The sequence below is a fragment of the Mobula hypostoma genome, chromosome X1 (genome assembly GCF_963921235.1).
Source record: "Mobula hypostoma chromosome X1, sMobHyp1.1, whole genome shotgun sequence".
NCBI classification, from domain to species: domain Eukaryota; kingdom Metazoa; phylum Chordata; class Chondrichthyes; order Myliobatiformes; family Myliobatidae; genus Mobula; species Mobula hypostoma.
Window position 1 is genome coordinate 25,326,758 of NC_086128.1, and position 21,256 is coordinate 25,348,013.

General features: G+C 47.1%; 1 protein-coding gene across 1 annotated transcript in view; it reads left to right on the top strand.

Annotated features, from left to right (window-relative positions):
* Nucleotides 1–21,256, top strand: part of LOC134340497 (bridging integrator 2-like) — a 129,414-nt gene that overhangs the window by 74,544 nt on the left and 33,614 nt on the right. Inside the window, exons 4-7 of the mRNA XM_063037806.1 lie at nucleotides 3,286–3,366; nucleotides 11,140–11,194; nucleotides 13,124–13,218; nucleotides 18,927–19,022. Coding sequence (XP_062893876.1) covers nucleotides 3,286–3,366; nucleotides 11,140–11,194; nucleotides 13,124–13,218; nucleotides 18,927–19,022 — 327 coding nt within the window. The remainder of the gene's footprint in view (nucleotides 1–3,285; nucleotides 3,367–11,139; nucleotides 11,195–13,123; nucleotides 13,219–18,926; nucleotides 19,023–21,256) is intronic.

A 21,256-nucleotide genomic window follows, 5' to 3' on the forward strand; every position in this document is an offset into this window, starting at 1 on the left:
TCAGTCAGAGAAATCAAAGAAAAGAAAAGCTCAAGGGTGAGCTTTTCCCTTCTCTTCTTTCTATCTGCTCAGGTAGGACAGTAGAAATGCCAGGCAGGATAGTGGAATGCTCCTCTTGCAGGATGTGGGAAGGCAGGGAGATCTCCAGTGTCCCTGACGACTACAACTGCAAGAAGTGTATCCAGCTACAGCTTCCAACAATCTGTATTGAGGAGTTGGAGCTGGAACTGGGTTAACTCCGGATCATTGGGAGGCTGACGGGGTGATAGATAGGACATATAGAGAGATACTTACGTTTGTACATGCAAGGTGCAGGAGACAGGAAACTGGGTGACAGTCAGGAAGGGGAAAGGGGTTAGGGAGCCAGTGCAGAATACCCCTGTGGCCATCCCCCTCGACAACAGGTATGTCACTTTGGATACCGTTGGGGGTTTGATCTAACAGAAGAAAACCACAGCAGTCAAGTCTTTGGCACTGAGTCTGGCTCTGTGGCTCAGAAGGGAAGCGAGGAGAAGAGGCACACTGTGGTGATATGGGATTTGTTAGTTAGGGAACAAACAGGAGGTTCTATGGGTGAGCACACGATTCCCAAATGGTATGTTGCCTCCCATGTGCCAGGGTCCGGGACATCTCGGATCGAGTCCTCAGCATTCTTAAGTGAGAGGGTAAACAGCCAGAGGTCGTGGTCCACGTACGTACCAATGAAAGGGGTAGGACCAGTGATGAGGTTCTGCATAGGGAGTTCAGGGAGTAGGTGATAAGTTAATGGGCAGGAACACTAGGGTTGAGATCTCATGACTGCTATCCATGCTACATGCTAGCGGGGACAGAACTAGGAAGATTATACACTTTAACACGTGGCTAAGGAGTTGGTGTAGGTGGGGGGCTTCAGATTTTTGGATCTTTGGGCTCTCTTCCAGGAAAGTTGGGACCTGTACAGAAGGAACAGTTTGCACCTGAACTGGAGGGGGACTAATATCCTAACGGGAAGGTTTGTTAGTGCTGCACGGTGGGGTTTAAACTAGAGTTGCAGGGGATGGGAACCAGAATGCCAGCACAGTTAGTGGAGAGGTTGTGGAGACAGACCTTAGACAAAGTTAGGAATCAAAAGGTTGAGCATGGTGTGACTAGTGTCCTGAGTTGTGTATGCAGGAAGTATAATAGGAAAGGCGGATGATAGTAGTGAAGATGAGGTAGCTGGTTTACAAACAGAGTCAATGTGTAGTGAGGAGAGGCTGTGGAGGGTGATCTACTTTTATTGTAATTATGTGAGTGCTGTCATGGTATGACAATGAGTACAGTATATAATTCCTGTAACAAGGATATGCAGCTGGGTACTATCAGGCGATACTGAGGAGTTTGGGATATGTGGATGAACGATACCTACAGGAGGCACAGGCTGGTGAAATGGTAGACACTTAGCTGTGACACCTAATGCTGAGAATGGGATCACTTCATCTTGTTGGATTGATGAGAAAGAAGAGGCGGTTTGAACTCAGTTACCTGCCAAGAATCTTCCTGAAGAAACGTGAATGTCGTCACAAAGAAGGCACAAGGGCGCCTCTACTTTCTTAGAAGTTTGAGTAGGTTTCGGCCTGGCATCTAAAACTTAGACAAACTTCTATAGATGCACAGTGGAGAGTATACTCACTGGTTGATTCATGGTCTGGTATAGAAATACCAGTGCCCAGGAACAGAAAAGTCTACAAAATGTGGTGGATACAGCCCAGTCTATCGCAGGCAAAACCCGCCTCACCAAGGAGCGCTACTACAAGTAAGCAGGATCCATCACCAAAGACTAGGCCATGCACTAAGATGGCACCAGTGACCAAACACAACATTTTGCAGACAATTTACAAAACGATTAGATGCTCTCCTTCTTTTGGATATACTATACTTCTTCTGAACTGCGACCGGTTGCAGCCTGTAGTTTCCCTTTTCAGAATGTATTTTTGGGCCAACTGAACAACCTGGCACTTCTAAGATCTGCCGGAGGATCTGGCGTGGAGTACACCTACAGTCATCGCTGGGGGTGCACACAGCGTCGCTTCCTAATGGCAGAACACATACCCATAGTCGCCTCCATTACTCCATACCGGTTAAAGTGTCGAGCAAGATTAAAATCGACAAAGGTGAGAGCAGAAAATGAATAAGATGTTCAGTTCCGTCTGCCTGTGTTTGACCAGTCTCCCTCGCGCTGCTGCCAGCAGAAGGTGCGGGAGTCTTGGGTCCCACACTGCAAGGTTCGATCACCTCGGTGGCTCTTGGCGGTGTGGACTCACTTTCGGCTGCGGTTTGATGTTTATTGTCCTTAGCTCTAAACGCGCTTTAATATTTGTACAATTTGATCGAGGCACTTTGGCGCGGAGCTAGCTATGCGGCTGGGGCCTGCAGCTATCGACGAAGCGCTGAACTGGCCGACTCGGTGGTGTGGCTGCGGCCATCGGCTCCCGGACCAGCTTCACTTGCCTTGGCGGTTCACGGCTGTGGACTCACTTTTGGGGATTTGGCAGTTTGATGTTTAACACTCCGTGTGTTATTTGTTTTTTGTTGCTTATACGATTTATTTTTCTTCACATGTTTGATGGTCCTGTTGTGTGGGGTTTTTCTTTAAACAGGTTCTGTGGTGTTACTTTTTTCGGTGGCTGCCTGCAACAAGTCGAATCTCAAGGTTGTATGCTGTATACATACCTTGATAATAACTGTACGTTGAACATTGAATCCTTGATACTCTCTTCTTACTGCTATCAAATAGGCAAGAGCCTTAGGTCCCACACCACCAGGTTCAGGAACATTTATCACCCTGCAACCGTCAGGCTCCTGAAATGAAATGGATAACTTCAGTCATCTCAACACTGAACAGATTCTACAAGCTATTAACTCACTTCCAAGGACTCTACAACTCGTGCTGACAGTACTATTTACCTCCTTTCTTGTTATTTACACAATTTGTCTTTTGCACATTAGTTGTTTGTCGATCTTTGTTATGTATGTTTTTTTCATAATTCTATTGGATTTCTTTATTTTTCTGTAATGCCTGCTAGAAAATGAATCTCATGGTAGTACATGGTGACATACTGATTACATATTTTGATAATAAATTAACTTTGAACTTTGAAGGCTCAGCCTGCCCCCGGTGCAGTGTGTGGGGGAAAGGGGAGGGAAGGGGAGGTTTGGCAGTGAACCCGGTTGCAGTGAGAGCTGCTTCGGCCCACGGGCCCAGCTGAGCGCTGGTGCAGTCTGAGCAGTCAGGGGTGCTGAACACACTCTGCTTTTCTCCTTCAGGTCCTCCAGAAAATTGGCAAAACCGTGGAAACAAAAGATGAACAATTTGAGCAGTGCGCAAACAGCTTCAACAAACAACAGGTACCATTCAATCCTCCTTAGTAACAGGGTCTCTCCCATCATCCTCGGCTGCAGGCAGGAGTGTTCCTTTATGCTTCCCTCAGCAGTGCTCATCGCTGAGGATCATTGCGCGTGCACTCATTCTCCTGGGATCTGGCCGTGCTCAGCTGCTGCAATATAACGTGCGCTAGAACATCTGCACAAGCACGTGGTCACTCTGCAATGCCCGTGCCCGCTAATTATGTAAAGCAGTCAACTGAGTGGCCGTGGCTGCTCAGGTGCTTGAGCCCTCTGCCATCTTTGTCTCCGTGCTGCGCAATAGGGGCTGCAATGTAGAGCAGGGGAAGGTTTGATGAGCGGGGGGGTGGGGTTTGATGAACAGGAGGGAGGGCAAGGGACAGACATACTCAAAGTATGATGGTATTTGGTTCATTGTCTTCAAGGCCCTAAAATTGAAAGATTTTGAGCCCTATTCGATATTGGGGTATCTATGGACACCCTCACTATAACGAGGATATACTGTATCCACCTACTCTTCAAAGACTAGCTTACTTCCCCGTCCAGGCTCTACGGAGAGGTCTAGCTACCAATACCTGCTATCTGAGAGGTGGGTCCCCTCCCTACCAAAGAGGAGATGCTTCCTGCTAACAAAATAGTTTAAACACGGTTTATTTTATTTTGAATTATTCATAATTGAATTTAGACAAATTGCTCTTAACACACATTTCACAATCACAGAGGATTTCTGTTTTATATGAGATTTTCAAATTACAAAAGATTTGTAAACTACAAAGCATTTCCAAACACGGGTATAATTCTGAAGAACTAAAAGAACGTACCAACAAGTTGCAGACGAACGAGTCATCTGTTGCAGAAACGGAAGGTAGAGGAATGAATTCCTTCTGCTACCCTGTCTTTCTGTTATTCTGCTTGCCATTCCCAACAATCCTCAATACTTTCTAACACTTATACTGGTTTGCTGTTAGTTGATATTACCTTCATGTGATGTTTTTCAGATACTTTTGCTGGGACAAAGTAATTCACACAGATGGTCTAAAAGCTTCTAGGGACAGAGACCCCAGTCACCCAAAATAAATGCTGTGAGGGCTGACTCTCTGAGTACACAAATATCCTAACTATTGATTGATCAGCTAAACTTGTGACCACCTCCTCAGTTAGAGAGCAAAGCAGACTTCCTGGCTGATGTCAACAACTGCAGGAGAATTTGAACACTTTTGCTCTGCCTCTCCCCAGTGATGGAAGCTATTTAACAAATCTCTTAGTTTAATTTCAACTTCCTGTAGGCTTTGGCTGGGATGAACAGTGACCTATGGGTGGTAAAGTGCTTCACAGGAATTCCTGGAGACTCCGAAACAGCTGAGACAGCTTTTTAACTTCCCTAGAGATCTGACCAAGCCTCTGGATGATAGATGGGATTAGGGCAAGCACTTGCAGATGGACCACACCAAAGGGAGCGTCAGGAGTTTATAGACTCATTGTTCTGTGGATACATTCTACTTACATTCTACTGTTCATCAACCCACATTTTGGGGCCGAACCTTAGGTTTCTTCTGAAGCTACCGCAGAAGAAACATTTCAACAGCCAATGCAAAGTAGATGGCTTTCCTATTTTCCTCTGTTTGGCTATTATTGACCAAGCAGGAGGAAACTCTGTACTGTAGGGTACACACAAGCCACTGCAGGGGACTTGATACATTGCAAGTACTGCCTTGTTGGAAGTGCTGACTTTCAAATGAAAAACTAAGGCTCAGGCTGATGTTGGATGTAAATGATTTCATAGTATCCTTCTTTACAAAAAGCACAGCGTCGTGGTGCATTTTTACCCTACAGAAAAGACAATTCACTCATTATTAAGGTTGAGAGGGATAATAAATTAGCCATGATGTAATAGCGGAACAGACTCAATGGGCTGAATAATCTAAAAACGCAAACATGAGGAAAACTGCAGATGTTGGAATTTCAAGCAACACACATCAAAGTTGCTGGTGAACGCAGCAGGCCAGGCAGCATCTGTAGAAAGAGGTACAGTCGACGTTTCGGGCCGAGAGCCTTCGTCAGGACTAACTGAAGAAAGAGCTAGTAAGAGATTTGAAAGTGGGAGGGGGAGGGGGAGATCCAAAATGATAGGAGAAGACAGGAGGGGGAGGGATGGAGCCAAGAGCTGGACAGGTGATTGGCAAAAGGGATACGAGAGGATCATGGGACAGGAGGCCCAGGGAGAAAGAAAAGGGGGTGGGGGTAACCCAGAGGATGGGCAAGGGGTATAGTGAGGGGGACAGAGGGAGAAAAAGGAGAGAAAGAAAAAGAATGCGTATATATATAGTAAATAAATAAACAACGGATGGGGTACGAGGGGGAGGTGGGGCATTAGCGGAAGTTAGAGAAGTCAATGTTCATGCCATCAGGTTGGAGGCTACCCAGACGGAATATAAGGTGTTGTTCCTCCAACCTGAGTGTGGCTTCATCTTGACAGTAGAGGAGGCCGTGGATAGAAATATCAGAATGGGAATGGGATGTGGAATTAAAATGTGTGGCCACTGGGAGATCCTGCCTTCTCTGGCGGACACCTCCAACGGGATCCCACCACTAAGCACATCTTTCCCTCCCCCCCCCGCTTTCCGCAGGGATCGCTCCCTATGCAACTCTCTTGTCCACTCATCCCTCCGATCTCCCTCCTGGCATTTATCCTTGTAAGCGGAACAAGTGCTACACATGCCCTTACACTTCCTCCCTCACTACCATTCAGGGCCCCAGACAGTCCTTCCAGGTGAGGCAACACTTCACCTCTGAGTCGGCTGGGGTGATATACTGCATCCGGTGCTCCCGGTGTGGCCTTCTATATATTGGCAAGACCCGACACAGACTGGGAGACCATTTTGCTGAACACCTATGCTCTGTCCGCCAGAGAAAACAGGATCTCCCAGTGCCCACACATTTTAATTCCACATCCCATTCCCATTCTGATATGTCTATCCATGGCCTCCTCTACTGTAAAGATGAAGCCACACTCAGGTTGGAGGAACAACACCTTATATTCCGTCTGGGTAGCCTCCAACCTGATGGCATGAACATTGACTTCTCTAACTTCCGTTAATGCCCCACCTCCCCCTCGTACCCCATCCATTATTTATTTATTTGTTTGTTTGTTATTATTATTTTTTTTCTCTTTTCTTTTTCTCCCTCTGTCCCTCTGACTATACTCCTTGCCCTTCCTCCGGGCTTCCCCCCTCCCCCTTTTCCTTCTCCCTGGGCCTCCTGTCCCATGATCCTCTCATATCCCTTTTGCCAATCAACTGTCCAGCTCTTGGCTCCATCCCTCCCCCTCCTGTCTTCTCCTATCATTTCGGATCTCCCCCTCCCCCTCCCACTTTTAAATCTCTTCCTAGCTCTTCTTTCAGTTAGTCCTGACGAAGGATCTCGGCCTGAAACGTCGACTGTACCTCTTCCTAGAGATGCTGCCTGGCCTGCTGCGTTCACCAGCATTTTTTATGAATAATCTAAATCTGCTTTTCTGTCTTGTGGTCCTATTATCACATTGCTGTTTGTGGAATCTTGCTGAATGCACATTTAGCTGCCATGTTTCCAATGTTACAACAGTGACTACATTTTGAGCAGAACCTGCCAGTGAGAGTTGCTGTGCAAATTCAAGTCTCCCTAATACAGCCTCAAGGAGTCATTAGGAAAGACAAAAGTCGTGAGTGTGTCTTTGACAACAAAGAGACTGATCTGGTCCACAAGTTCTAAACTAGGACTGGGTAAATTTCGATGGTAAGAGACAGGAACTTGCAAAAGTTGACTGCAGTAGATTTGTGGGCAATGGGATGTCTGACAAGTGGAAAGATTAGTAAGTGAGATATTAAGAGTTTAAGATCTGAATGTTCCTGTTAGAGTGAAGAGCAAGGCTGGCAGGAGCAGGGGACTTTGGATGATGAGGGACATTGAGGTTCTGGTCAGGAAAAAGGAGGAGTCATAGCCAGGTACAGGCAGCTGGGATCAAGTGAATCCCAGAGGGAATATAGGGGGATGCTGGAGTGTACTCGAGAATGGAATCAGGAGGGCAAAAAGAGGACCATGAGATGACTTTGGCAGAGAAGATTAAGGAGAATCCAAAGAGATTTTACTAGAATTTTAAGGGCAAAATAGAGTAACTAGAGAGAGAATAAGGTCTCTTAAAGATCAAAGTAAACACCTTTGTATGGGGCTGGAGGAGATGGCCAAGGTCCTCAGTGAATATTTCTTCTCTGTTTTTACCATAGAGAAAGACATGAAGACTTTGGAACTCGGAAAATTTAATGGGGAGATCTTGGGGCTAGTCCACATCGGAGCAGAGAAGGTGCTGGATGTCTTAAAATGCATAAAAGTAGATAAATCTCCATGGCCTGACCAGATTTATCCAAGAATAATGTGGGAAGCTCAAGAAGAAATTGCAGAATCTCTGGCTGAGATATTTGGATCATCGTTAATGACGAGTGAAGTGCTGAAAGACTGGAGGGTGGCTACTGTTGTGCCTTTATTTAAGACAGAGATTGATTGGGGGTAATCAGCACAACTTTGTTCATGGGAAATCGTGTCTCATGGATTTGATTGATTTTTTTATGAAGTGATATGAAAGCTTGATCAGGGCAGGCCAATAAACATGGCATATAGGGACTTCAATAAGGCCTTTGAGAAGGTTCCACGTGGTAGGTTACTATGGTAGGTTAGATCACATGGGATCCAGGGAGAGTTAGTTAATTCAATACAGAACTGGTCAGATGGTAGGAAGCAGAGGGTGATGGTGGAGGGTTGTTTCTCAGACAGGAGGCCCGTGACCAGTCATGGGCCTCGGGCTGGTGCTGGGCCCATTGTTATTTGTCATCTATATCAATGTGAATATACCAGGCATGGTGGACACATTTACTCTTGACACTAAAATATGTAGTGTGGTTGACACTGAAGGTGGTTACCAGGATCTACAAAGGGGTCTTGAACAGTTGGGTAAATGAGCCAAGGAGTGGCAAATGGAGTTTCATTTAGATCAGTGTGACATATGACATTTTGGGAAGACAAATGAAGATAGGACTTTCACAGTGGACAGTTAGTCCTTGTGGAGTGTTGTAGAACTGTGGCATCTGGGAGTACAAGTGCATGGTTCTCTGAAAGTGGTATCACAGGCAGACAGTGACAAGAGGGTATCTGGCACACTGACCTTCACCAGTCAGGGCGTTGAATATAGTTGGGGTGTTATTGAGAGATACAGTGCTGAATAGGCACTTCTGCTCCTTCGAGCCACACTGCTCAGCAACTCTTGACAATCCCAATTTAACCCTGTTAGCCCTGGCCACAATCACACACAAAGCCAAAAGACTTAAAATTTCTGCAGAAAGATCTATTTACAGACACAGTTTCAACAAGGGAGAGGGTAATAGAAATCTTCCTTGAATACACTGAAGTTAGTCACATAAATTCAGCGTCAGATTGGGCTTCACCAGTCAGGGCGCTTCACTTACACAAACACGAGGAAACCTGCAAATGCTGGAAATTCAAGCAACACACACACAAAATGCTGGTGAACGCAGCAGGCCAGGCAGCATCTGTAGGAAGAGGTACAGTCGATGTTTTGGGCCGAGACCCTTCGTCAGGACTAACTGAAAGAAGAGATAGTAAGAGATTTGAAAGTGGGAGGGGGAGGGGGAGATCGGAAATGATAGGAGAAGACAGGAGGGGGAAGCAAGAGCTGGACAGGTGATTGGCAAAGGGGGTACAAGGCTGGAGAAGGGAGAGGATCATGGGACGGGAGGCCAAGGGAGAAAGAAAGGGGGAGGGAAGCCCACTATAGTGAGAGGGACAGAGGGAGAAAAAAGAGAGAGAGAAAAAAAGGGGGAAAAAATCATAATAAATACATAAATAAATAAATAAGGGATAGGGCATGAAGGGGAGGTGGGGCTTCATTTACAAGTAGTATTGCACAGCCTAAACTTCAGAGCTTCCTGTTTCAGTGTTCAGCAGGAAGAAACAGAAACATCAAAATTAGGAGCAGCAGTAGGCCATTCAGCCCCTCAAACTTGCTGTACCAATTGACCAGAAATTCCTGCTTTGTAGTACCAGAGGCCATTTGGTTTGCCCACTTTGAAAAGTAGATTGAAGTCACCCATAATTATAATTTCCCGCTTATTACCACTCCTTTCATCAGCCCCACTGTTTGGGGTCCGAAAACAACCCCCGTATGATGCGTCTGCTCCGAAGTGTTCTGTAGCTTCACTCATACAGGTGCCACACCAGTTTTCTCAGAGCTAAATCTTTCCCCACTGTTGTACGGCCACTCTCTTTCAGTAACCGCAGTGACCCACCTGCTTTCCCTGTGAGCCTGTCCTTCCTGAACACTGTCCCCCTGGGTAGGTTGAGAGGGCTGAGGCATTTCCCTCGAGAGGGAAGGAAGATGCGAGGCAACTTGATGGAGGTGTACAAGATAAGAAGATGATGTAGAGTGGATAGCCAGAGACTTTCGTCCGGGGGGGGGGGGGGCGGCGCGGAATGGCTGATACAAGGAGACATAACTTTAGGGTGAGTGGAGGAAAGTACACCAAACAGAACATTACAGTATAGGGGGGATGCCAGAGATAAGTTTTTTTTACACAGAGAGTGGTGGGTGCATGGAACGCCCTGCCAGAGATGTGATGAGGGCAGATACATTGAGGGGATTTAAGAAACTCTTAGATAGGTAGAAAAACTGTGAGCAATGTAGAAGGGAAGGGTTCAATTGTTAAAAGGTTGGCAAAACATCGTGGGCTTATGGGTGTGCACTGTGCTGTAATGTTCTATGTTTGATGCCCTGTGGATATTTAGTTCTCATCCGTGTCTCTGTGACCACAACCTTTACTTCCTCTACCCCGTGGAGAATGCTTTGTGCATTGAGACACAATCTTTGTAACATTCTCAGTCAGCTTGTTATTATCTCACACTATTGCCTGGCCTCTTGCTTACCCTCGATCTCTCGCCCTGCGGTTGTTTCCTGCCGCACTCTGCTGACGGCCCAGCACACTCTGCCTCTGAGCAAACGTGAGCCCAGATCTCACAGCTCTGAAGGAAACCACTGTCTTGGCTTCGCAACCTCAGAACTCGTGCTCCTCGAAGTGAGCAGCACTGTTGAAGAAAACATCTCAGCACTGGTGAGGACGGATCTTGCCGCTGATGAGGTGGGTCTGTGCTCTCTGCCACAACCCAGTGTCACATTGGCTAGGCAGAGAGAAGGCAGGTGTGAATATTCAGATCGCCAATACACTACTGAGCTGCAGCCTTTACTGGGAGACAGAATGGCTCCTTCTGATGGAGCCTACAAGATAGGCCATTAATCTGATCAACCATTTATAGTTAGCCTCCCCACCCCTCTATCTATTACCCCCTGCCATGCACTACACTATAAAACACCTTTTATAAATACATTGTAAATACATGCTGGTATTTACGTATTTTTGCCCATTTTATTCCATTTCCGTGATTGAACTTCAAACTTTTTAATATAATTCTTTATAATTGTTTAATGTTGCTTATCATTGTATGTCGCACCAACTCAACACAGCAAATTCCATCTCCATGTAAATGTACAGTATATGGTGAATAAAGTTGATCCCTGATTCTTGATCCTGATGTGAGAGATTTACCCATGTCGTGCGGCAAAGTGTATGGACAAGCAGGGGTGGGACTCTGTACTGGGGAGGGGGGGGAGGTTGTGGTGCAATGCCAGGGTAGGACCCCATTGTGTAATCAGGCTGAAGATGTGCTTCTCCCCTGCAGGCTGATGGCAACAGACTCCACAAAGACCTGAGAGCATACCTGAATGCTGTGAAAGGTGAGCGGCCCGTGGTGTCCGACGATCGCTTCTGTCCATTCAGTGGTCCTGGCAACTTTCCCTTCTCCACAGTTTTCCATTGGGTGCCCACACGGACTTTGGGTTTTGGAGGACGTTGGGCATCCAATGGCAACAATGTCAGTTGCTCTGCCTGCTGGGGTGGTGGGGAAATTGGAGACTTCGTACAGTAGAGGAGTGCATTCAGCCCACTGGGTCTACGCCACCCACCCCATTTCCTCCGCTCATTGCCCACCCCGTACAGATAATTCCCTCCGGTGCCAATCCAGTTCCCTATTGAAGGCCCTGACTGACCCTGTCTCCACCCCCTGCAGACACTGAGTCCCAGATCATCACCGCTCTCTGGGTGAAGAGGTTTTCCTCACAACCACCCCCTGTACCTTTAGTACAAAACTCCACCCCTACAGACACTGAGTCCCAGATCATCACCGCTCTCTGGGTGAAGAGATTTTCCCCACTGTTCCCCCCGTATCTTCAGTACAAAACTCCACCCCTACAGACACGGAGTCCCAGATCATCACCGCTCTCTGGGTGAAGAGGTTTTCCTCACAACCACCCCCTGTACCTTTAGTACAAAACTCCACCCCTACAGACACTGAGTCCCAGATCATCACCGCTCTCTGGGTGAAGAGATTTTCCCCACTGTTCCCCCCGTATCTTCAGTACAAAACTCCACCCCTACAGACACGGAGTCCCAGATCATCACCACTCTCTGGGTGAAGAGATTTTCCTCACAACCACCCCCTGTACCTTTAGTACAAAACTCCACCCCTACAGACACGGAGTCCCAGATCATCACCACTCTCTGGGTGAAGAGATTTTCCTCACATCTTCCTTGTATGATTAGTACAAAATTCTAATTTAATGTCCACAGTCTTTGACCTCTTCACCAATGGGAACATCACCCCCCATAACCCCATATGAACCCCTCATGACCTTCTCCATCTCCACAATGTCTCCCCTCAACCTCCTTTACTCCGGGGGAACAAGCCCAGCTTCTCCAGTCAGATGGGACCCCTCATCCCCAGAACCGTTCTAGTAAACTGTTTCTGCCCCTTTCTGGGACCCTCACATCCTTCCTAAAGTGTGATGACCAGAAATGGACGCAGTCCTCCAGTTGTGTCCGAGCCAGTGTTTGTCCAGGTTCTACGCCACCTCCTTATGTCTGTTCTCTGTGCCTCTCTCTCCAAATCCCAGGATCACAAACACTTCACCAACCGCTCTGCCACCATGCCCGGCCACTCCCAAACACTGACGTTCATGTACACCCGGGTCTCTCTGTTCCCACACCCTTCAGCGCTGTGCCATTGGGCCCATGATGTCTCTCCTTGTTTGTTCTGCCAAAGTGTTTCACTTCTCACTTCTCTGTATTAAATTCCATCTGTCTCCTGTTTGCCCATTCTGCCAGCCTCACGCTGTCCTGGAACAGACAGTCACTCCCCCTCCTTACAGACCATCACACTTCCAACCATGGGTCGTCAGCAGGTTTGGACATTTTACCCTGCACACCCGAGTCTAGGTCATGAACATATGTCAAAAGTAGTGGTCCCAGCACTGACCCCTGGGGACACCGCTGTCCACATCTGGAAAGTAACCCTTTCCCACCACTCTCTGATTGTTGCCTTTAATCCAAGTTCCCCTCCCCCTGCAGTGCTACTGAGCTTTTAATTTCTCAGACCTCAGTCCTGTTAAGCAAAGCACAAAATAAATTAAAATCTCCATATTTTAGAGGAAGTAGACCCTACCTGGCTTTCAGATGAGGATAGGCAGGTTTCTAGAGCTTTATTCACATGGTCTGTCAGCCACCCTGTGTGTACCCATGGGATATTTAACCATAGGACCTCAGTAGTTTTGCCTGTATTACCCTGTTCTGGCCTGCCCTGCCAGCCTTTGTTTCTCTGCTTTCCACAGTGCTGCGTGAGACTTCCAAGAAACTGTCACTGACACTGCAGGATGTGTATGAGCCTGATTGGGATGGCAAGGAGGATCTACAGCCCATTATAGAGGTGAGGGACACTGTGCACTCTCCTGTAGTAACCTCCCTATCTTTGCTGGGGCCTTGAGGCAGGGGCTGTCTGGGGGTGGGAGAGGTCTGAGGGACACTTGGACTGCTATTCGAAATGGCAGGATCCTGGCTGCTTGTAGTGGGAGAGCACATTGGGCCAAGGGAGACAAAACATGGCCCCAGTGTGGGCAGGAGCTTTCTCTGGCCCTGTCCTAGTGGCATAGGGCAGTCCAATGCTACAATAACCAGATGAATATCCAGGAAATGGGAGATCAGATGGAATGTGTGGGAATTTGTGTCCTGCTGAATGGGTTCCTCCTCAGCAAACGTTTTCATGAATCTGTTGGATTGTCTCAGCAAGCCTGTGGGGCCCAAAGGACACCCTCCCACACCCTGTGTCATTTTGCTAAGGAAGCCTTAGTTGCTCCATCCCAGTGACTCCAGACCGAGAGTGTGAGGCCAGAAATGAGTAACCCAGACCACCACCTGGGGTTCAAGCCCACCACCAGCTTGCCAGCACTTCCGAGACTGGGTAAACAATGCCAACTTTGCGACCAATGCTCGCACCACAAAAACCAACAACAGAATCAGAATCATTATTATCACTGAGATATGCGGTGAAATTTTTAGTTCTGCAGCAGCAGTACCATGTAATACATAAAAAATACTATAAATTACATTAAGAAATTGATGTATATCAATTAAATAGCAGTGCAAAAAGAGAGCAAAAATCAATGGGGTGGTGTTCCTAGGTTCATTGTCCATTTAGAAATCTGATGGTCGAGGGGAAGAAGCTGTTCCTAAAACGTTGAGTGCATTCCTCCTCCTGATGGTAGGAATAAGAAGAGGGCATGTCCTGGGAGGTGGAGGTCCTTAATGATGGATGCCTCCTTTTTGAGGCATCGCCTATTGAAGAGAGGGAGGCTAGTGCCCATAATGAAGTTGGTTGAGTTTATACCCCTCTACAGCTTTTCCCAATCCTGTGCGGTGCCCCCACCCTCACCAGAAGGTGATGCAACCAGTTAGTACATCTGTAGAAGTTTGCTAGTGTTGTGTTCATTCATCTATAACTACTGATGAGACCCAAAGCCAGGAGATAAACAAAGCCAGACTATAAAAATAAAAATTTATTCAGTAAAATCATACAACTACAAATAGCTCAAAACTCAACAGTACATCGCAAAGCATGGCTTCATTTGTAAATTTAAAGAACTATTTAAAGAATGTTCAAAACATTGATAGGAACAATGGCCAGTCAGCGAAAGTCAGCCTGGGATTGGTTGTCAGCAATAGGCGTTGGCTATTTCCGCTTGCCAGAACACCTCCGTCATGAAGATGATTGCCTGTAGGGTTTGAGCTGAGGGTTGATTTGGATTGGGACAACCGACTTACTGGTGGTTGCTGTGGTCGCAGCCTGTCATTTTCTCATCGCAATGTTGCTTGCAGCTGTACCGGCTCTGGTGGTTGGTTCAGTTGCAGTAAATCAAACCCTTTGAGGAGGAGGTGGAGGCCCAGCTCTGTGTTTGATGATAAGTCCAACCAACTTCCTGTGCCTTCGGGAGCACATGGCCCCCAATTGGTTGACGCGATGGTGCCAGCGATGTCTGTCTACAATAACTTCGTAGAGCACTTTCCGCATTTGTTTGTCAATCTGACCTGGCGCCCAGGGATCTTGCCCATTGCGATATTGCCTGGCCCACACTGCAGCTCCAGGTTTGAATGACTTCACGCATTGACCAAGGTCTGTGTGGCTGCCTTTGTGCTGCCGTGAATGCTGGTCGCCGAGGTAGCATTGCATCCAACGTTGCGCAGTTTTCCTACCAGAAGCACTTCAGCTGGAGTCTTCCCCTCGAGGCCTGAATGGGACGTAATTCGATATGTCAGCAGAGATGTGTTGAGAGCCCCGGCCAATGCTCCTTTCCTCTTGATTGTTTGAAGGTATCCACAGACCGTTTTGCTTGGTCATTGGATTACGGATGATATGGGGGTGAGCAGTGGTGGATAATTCTGCTGTTCTAGCAAACTGCTGTGAACTGAAGTGCATTCCATTATCAGAAACAAGTGTTTCTGGCATCCCAAAGTGGTTGAAGATCTGCAGCAGCTGCTGAATGTTAGCCTCTGGTTAGACTTCATAGATAATACTCCTGGCCATTTGGAATAGGTGTCAACCAGGACAAGATGGGTACACCCATTGATTGGGCCAGTGAAGTAATACGTACTCGACTCCAAGGTCTGGTAGCCTGAGGTCATGGTTGTGGATTGGCTCCACTTGGATACTTCAGCACACTGCTTGCATACAGCTGTGATATCTTCATCTATGCCCAGCCAGTACATAAAGCTTCTTGCCAGGACTTTCAATCGATTGGTGCCCCGGTGACGGCGGTGGAATTGTTTCAGTACGTTTGGTCAAAGTGTTCATGGAATTGCTATTCTGTCTCCAGACGTAGGGCAGGAGTCCACAGTCGAGAGTGATGTATGGCGTTGGTAGAAGGGTACGACACTTTTGTCGACTTTGACTGGCCGTCCGTGAGTGAGGTACCTGGAGATATGCTGATAAAGAGGATCTGCAGCTGCTTCTGCTCTGATCTTGTCAACCATGACAGGATGACCTTCAGCAGCATCCCACACAACCCAAAGGACTTCGCGATCAACTGAAATCACAGTCACGACTGCGTCTTCGTTTTCAGTAACCTGCTGGTTCATAAGTCTGGGGAGGACACCTGCCTGACCAAGTTTCTAGGTTGATGTGTACTTGATTTCAAAATTGTAAGCTAATAGCACCGTTGCCCACTTTTGTAGATCGTTAGCTGTATACACTGGGATGCCGTTTTTAGGCCTAAAGATGGACATCAATGGCTTATAATCAGTGAGGAGAGCGAAGCATCTGTCATAAAGCATCTTGTGGAGTTTCTTCACAGGCATAGTTCTGTCTGACCTGCACCCATCACAATGATGTTGTAGAGCTAAGTGGCAACACCATCAATTCCACTCAGCATGGCATCCATAAGCTAGAAAGGCAGACAAAGGAAGGAAAACACTATCGTAGTAGTGAGAAGTTCCTGTGAATTTCTTGCCATTTCTACCCAGAGGTAGGCTACAGCCAAGTCCAACTTTGCAAAGTAGCAACCACTGTTCAATTTTGCAAAGCTATCAGCCAGTACCAGTAATGGGTACTGATGTGCCTTAGAGCTACATTGAGACCAGTCGAGAAGTCTGCATGCAACCTCACTGTACTGTTAGCTTTCTTTATAATGACTACTGGAGCTGCCCAACACAAGTAGTTGACAGCTTTGATCACACCAGCTTGTTGCAGCTGATCTAGCTCTTGGTAAGGCTGTGTATGGTATCGGTCTTTTGGGATAGAAGACTGGCTTTGCAACTGGACGGAGATGGAGTTCTGCTTGCAGTTTGGTGCAGCAACCTAAACCTTCTTGAAGCACTGCTACCTAGCACCGTTGCAGTTGTAGTTGTATGGTCTCATGTACTGATTGCGGTATGGCGTCGACTGACATGATTTGAACAGCCATTGTCTTCTTACAGACCTCATCCAAGAGGGATGCTCCAGAGATCAAGCTTGTCCATCCACTCAGTGCCAGGGACATTCAGATCTGGCTGGTCTGTTAGACTTGGTTACCGTTCAGCTCCAGCTTGCAGTGCAGTTCGCCAACCAGCTGGAGTGTTCCACCTGTTGCAATGCAGGCGGAGTGATGAGTTGATGTGACTGGGAGGGACCCAAGAGCCCGCCACATGCATTTGGAGATAACAGTGACGTCTGATGCCGAATTGAGTCGTAGGTTGACCAACTGATGTTTGATAAATATGTACATCTCCTGGGAGCGAAGTCAACTTTGAAGGGGACCATTAAACTCCTTGTAGATTTTGATGGCTTTTGAAACTTTTTGTCCTTGTGTTTCACTGGCCTAGAAGACAGTGAGAGGTAGCAAAGCCTTTTTTGTGACCATGACATCGGCATTTGCTGCAAATATGTTTCTTGTATTGGCAGCTTCTTGTGTGATATCATGCACCACATTTCCAACAAGCCTCTTGGAGACCTGGTGAGTGATGATGCCTGGGCCACTGGAAACTGCATTGACCTTGGTCTGTTCCACCAGGTTGGAACTGTGTTTCAGGTTGATGAAACACTGAGATTCTTAAGTGACAGCTTGTAAAGTTGTATCAGGGTCTTGCCAGTAGTCATGCATCGCCAAGTGCCTGAAGTCACAAATGAAAATCAGACATTTCAACTGTGGTTCAGTCACGTTACCCAGCTTAAATTTTCACATTCGCGATTGACGGCACTGACGTGTGATGAAGTCATCGGCACCATGTTTGACGGGTTTTTGTCACTAGTAGTGAACACTAAAGAGGGATGACTGCTCTCCAAAAATACTTGCTAGCTGTCAGACAGTTCAGTGAAATGGTAGATCACGCGGGTTATTAGGCAGAATTAAGTTAAAATAACGCTCATGTTCAGCAGTACCCAATTTTCAGAGCAAAGTGCTTGTCTTCCACGAGCAAACTCAACCCGGAAAATATCTTTGTTACGTTTGAACCATAATTCAAATACAACTCCCAAAGCAGCATCAAACTGGAAATTGGTAATAGTCACGACTGACGAGACCTGAATCCAGAAGATAGAACAAAGCCAGAACATTAAGTAAATCTTATTCAGTAAAACCACACAACTACGAAAATCTCAAAAGTGAACAGTACATCCCAGAGCACGACTATTTAAATAGTTTACCCAAGCACCTTCGAGACGTCGATAACAACAGTGACCAATCAGCTGACCAATAGGCATTGGTTGTTTCAGCTCACCGTGGCAGCTAGAGTTTTGATGTCTTGCAAAATCTCCTCAAATTCCGAATGAAATATAACTGCTGGTGTGCCCGCTTCATAGGTTCGTACTTCTTCATAATTGCAACAAGGCACAGCCTCATCCGATCTGATCCAAGCCCTTGTGAGTGTGTCCGGCATCCCTGGAAGAAATGCAGACTGTGTCTGGGGTGAGACAGTACCAACCCCTTGTCTTGCTCCTAGTGCCTCATCTGCCCAGGGGCTTCCTGCTCACTCAGCAGCCATTTCCCATTCCCTGAACAAGGGTAAGGGTGAGGCCTGCTCCTTCATATACTGGAAGTGGAAAATGGCACCTCCAGCAAACATTTACCGTGAGGTCAGTGTGACTGAAGGTCAGAAACGCAATCTGATGTCTGATGGCCGATTCAGAACATGTGCACAGAACTGGGGGAAAAGAGTCCGAATCACTTTATTGCCAGTATGTGAAACATACCAGAACTAATTGTGGTTCGGTGCCAAGTGTAAAACACAGGACAATACCATAACAGGCAACACAATAGCAACCAACAGTTTACAAGACGATAGTGCAAACAGTCATGAGCAACAATTAGCAGAATGGTCACATGAGCAAATTTAAATACATGTGAACATATGAACAGACTGAACAACTGTTTAATGGATGTTGTGCAGGGACAGTGAGAGTGTCACGCTTGAGTGAGTTTTGTTGAGAATCTGGAGAGCTACAGGAAGGAAGCTTTGGAGGTGACGTGTAGTCCTGTTGGTGATGGACCTGTAGCGTCTCCCTGATGGCAGTTTGGTGAATAAGTGACTGCTGGGTGGGTTGGGTCAGTACCTCAGAACATCAGACATCGAGCACAGCTGTGATGGTAACTGACGAACTGTTTGTTTCAGAACAACGACCTACTGTGGGCAGACTACGAGGAGAAGCTGTCTGACCAAGCCATGCGGACACTGGAGACATACCTGAGCCAGTTCCCAGTGTTTAAGGTGGGTCCCAGCATGGAACACTATTGTGTCTGCTGTTCCAAGATTTATGCTTTTAAGATGGGCTCAGAACAGATTTCTCCCCATACCCACAGGTTCAACCAGAACAAATACAGGCAAGTCATAAACATGAGAAATCCAAAGCAACACTAACAAAATCGTGGCAAGCAGCAGGTGCAAGCACCACACCCAGACAGGCAATGCTTTACATAGTTATACACAACACAGAAACAGGCCCTTCGGCCCATTGTGTCCATGCTCACTATCAGATACCCACTCATACCAATCCCATTTCCCAGCATTTGGTCCGCACCCCTCTCTGCCTTGGTGATTCGAGTACTTGTCCAGATACTTGTTAAATGTAGTGAGGTCTCTGCCTCCACCAGCCCCTCAGGCAGTAGATTCCAACACCCTCTGAGGGAAAAAACACACTCTTCCTCAGACCCCCACAGTGTTGCTAAAGCTGAGGTGTCAAGAGCGATGTGAAACATATGGATCAGGAGACCAAGTGTGGTCATGCATTCACACGGCATGGAATGGGAACAGGCCCTTTGGCCCATCATGTCCCTGCTGACCACCAGCCTCCCATTTCCCAGCACTGAGTCTGTCTAGCTGATCCAAGTGCTCACCCAGACACTTGTTAAGTGTCGTGAGGGTCTTTGCCTTCACCACCCCTCCGGCAGTGTGTCCCACCTTCGAACACCCCCTGAGGGAAAAAGATATTTCCCTCGGGTTCACTCAACCTTAAACTGATGCTCTCTGCTTACAGATACCTGTGAAGAGAATCTACCCTATTTGTGCCACTCATGATTTTGTGCCCCTCTATCAGGTTCCCCAACCCCCACCCCTCCACTCCAGGGAGAACAACCCCAGCCTCTCCAGTCTCTTTCTTTAACTGAAACACTCCATCCCGGGCAACATCCTGGTGAATCTCCTCTGCACCCTCTCCAGTGCAGTCACACCTTTCCTACAGAGTGGTGACCACAACTGCACACAGTTCTCCAAGTGCAGTCTAACTGGTGTTTTATACGGTTGTACCATAACCTCCCACAAGAAAACAGGAACAGGAGTGAGCCACTTGGATCTGTGCCCCAACTCCCTACCTGTGCAAGTTCCCCACATCCTCTTCTATTTCTCAATCTATCAGCTCTCCTTTAAGAGCTGGTGACCTAAAATCGGAGCTTCAGACGCTGAGATGTATCAGCAATGAGGAGAGGTACCTGGACACTGTGTTTCCAGAGGCAGTCACATCCACCAGATTAATGATTTCAAATCCGGCCTGTTGCCAGGGACAAGAAGGTGTGACTGCGAGTGAGGCAGGTAGGAGGATCCATGAGGTAGTACTGGAGGAACCTCAGCCCTTGAGCTTGCTCAGCAGTCTCGGATAGGTGCTCCCGGTGAGGATGAGAGTGGGGGCTGTCGGAAGGGTCACCAACTGAACCGTGGCACCATGGTTCAAGAAGCTATTCAAGAGGGAGTTCTTCAACATGATAAGGAGCCCATGGTCCTATACCAAGTGAAGGACATCCCTCTAGGAAAGATGCCAACTTGGATAGAAGTTTGGCTGATTGGCAGGAGGCAAAGAGTGCAAATGAATGGGGCCTTTTCTGGTTGGCTGCCGGTGAGGAGTGGTGGTCTGCAGGGGGGTCTGCTACTTTTCATGTTATATGTCAATTATGGAATTGATGGCTTAGTGGCCAAGTTTGCAGATGATACGAAGGTAGGTGGAGGGGCAGGTAGTGTTGAAGAAGCAGGGAGGCTACAGAAGAACTTAGACAGATTAGGATATTAGGTAAAGAAGTGGCAGATAGAACATAGTGTAGTGAAATGTATAGTCATGCACTTTGGTAGAAAGAATAAAGGCATAGTCTATTTTCTAAATGGGGAGAAAATTCAACAATCAGAGGTGCAAAGGGACTTGTTGGAGTCCTAGTCCAGGATTCCCTAAAGGTTAACTTGTAGGTTGAGTTTTGGGCCCCTTATCTAAGAAAGGATTACTGGCATTGGAGAGGGCCTGGAGGAGGTGTTCAAGAATAATCCCACAAATGAAGGGTTAACATATGAGGAGCATTTGATGTCTCTGGGCCTGTACTCACTGGAGTTTAGAAGAAGAGGGGGATCTCAATGAACCTACTAAATACTGAAAGGCCTAGATAGAGCGGACGTGGAGATGATGTTTCCAACAGTGGATGACTCTAGGACCAGAGAGCACAGCCTCAGAATATAAGGCCATCTCT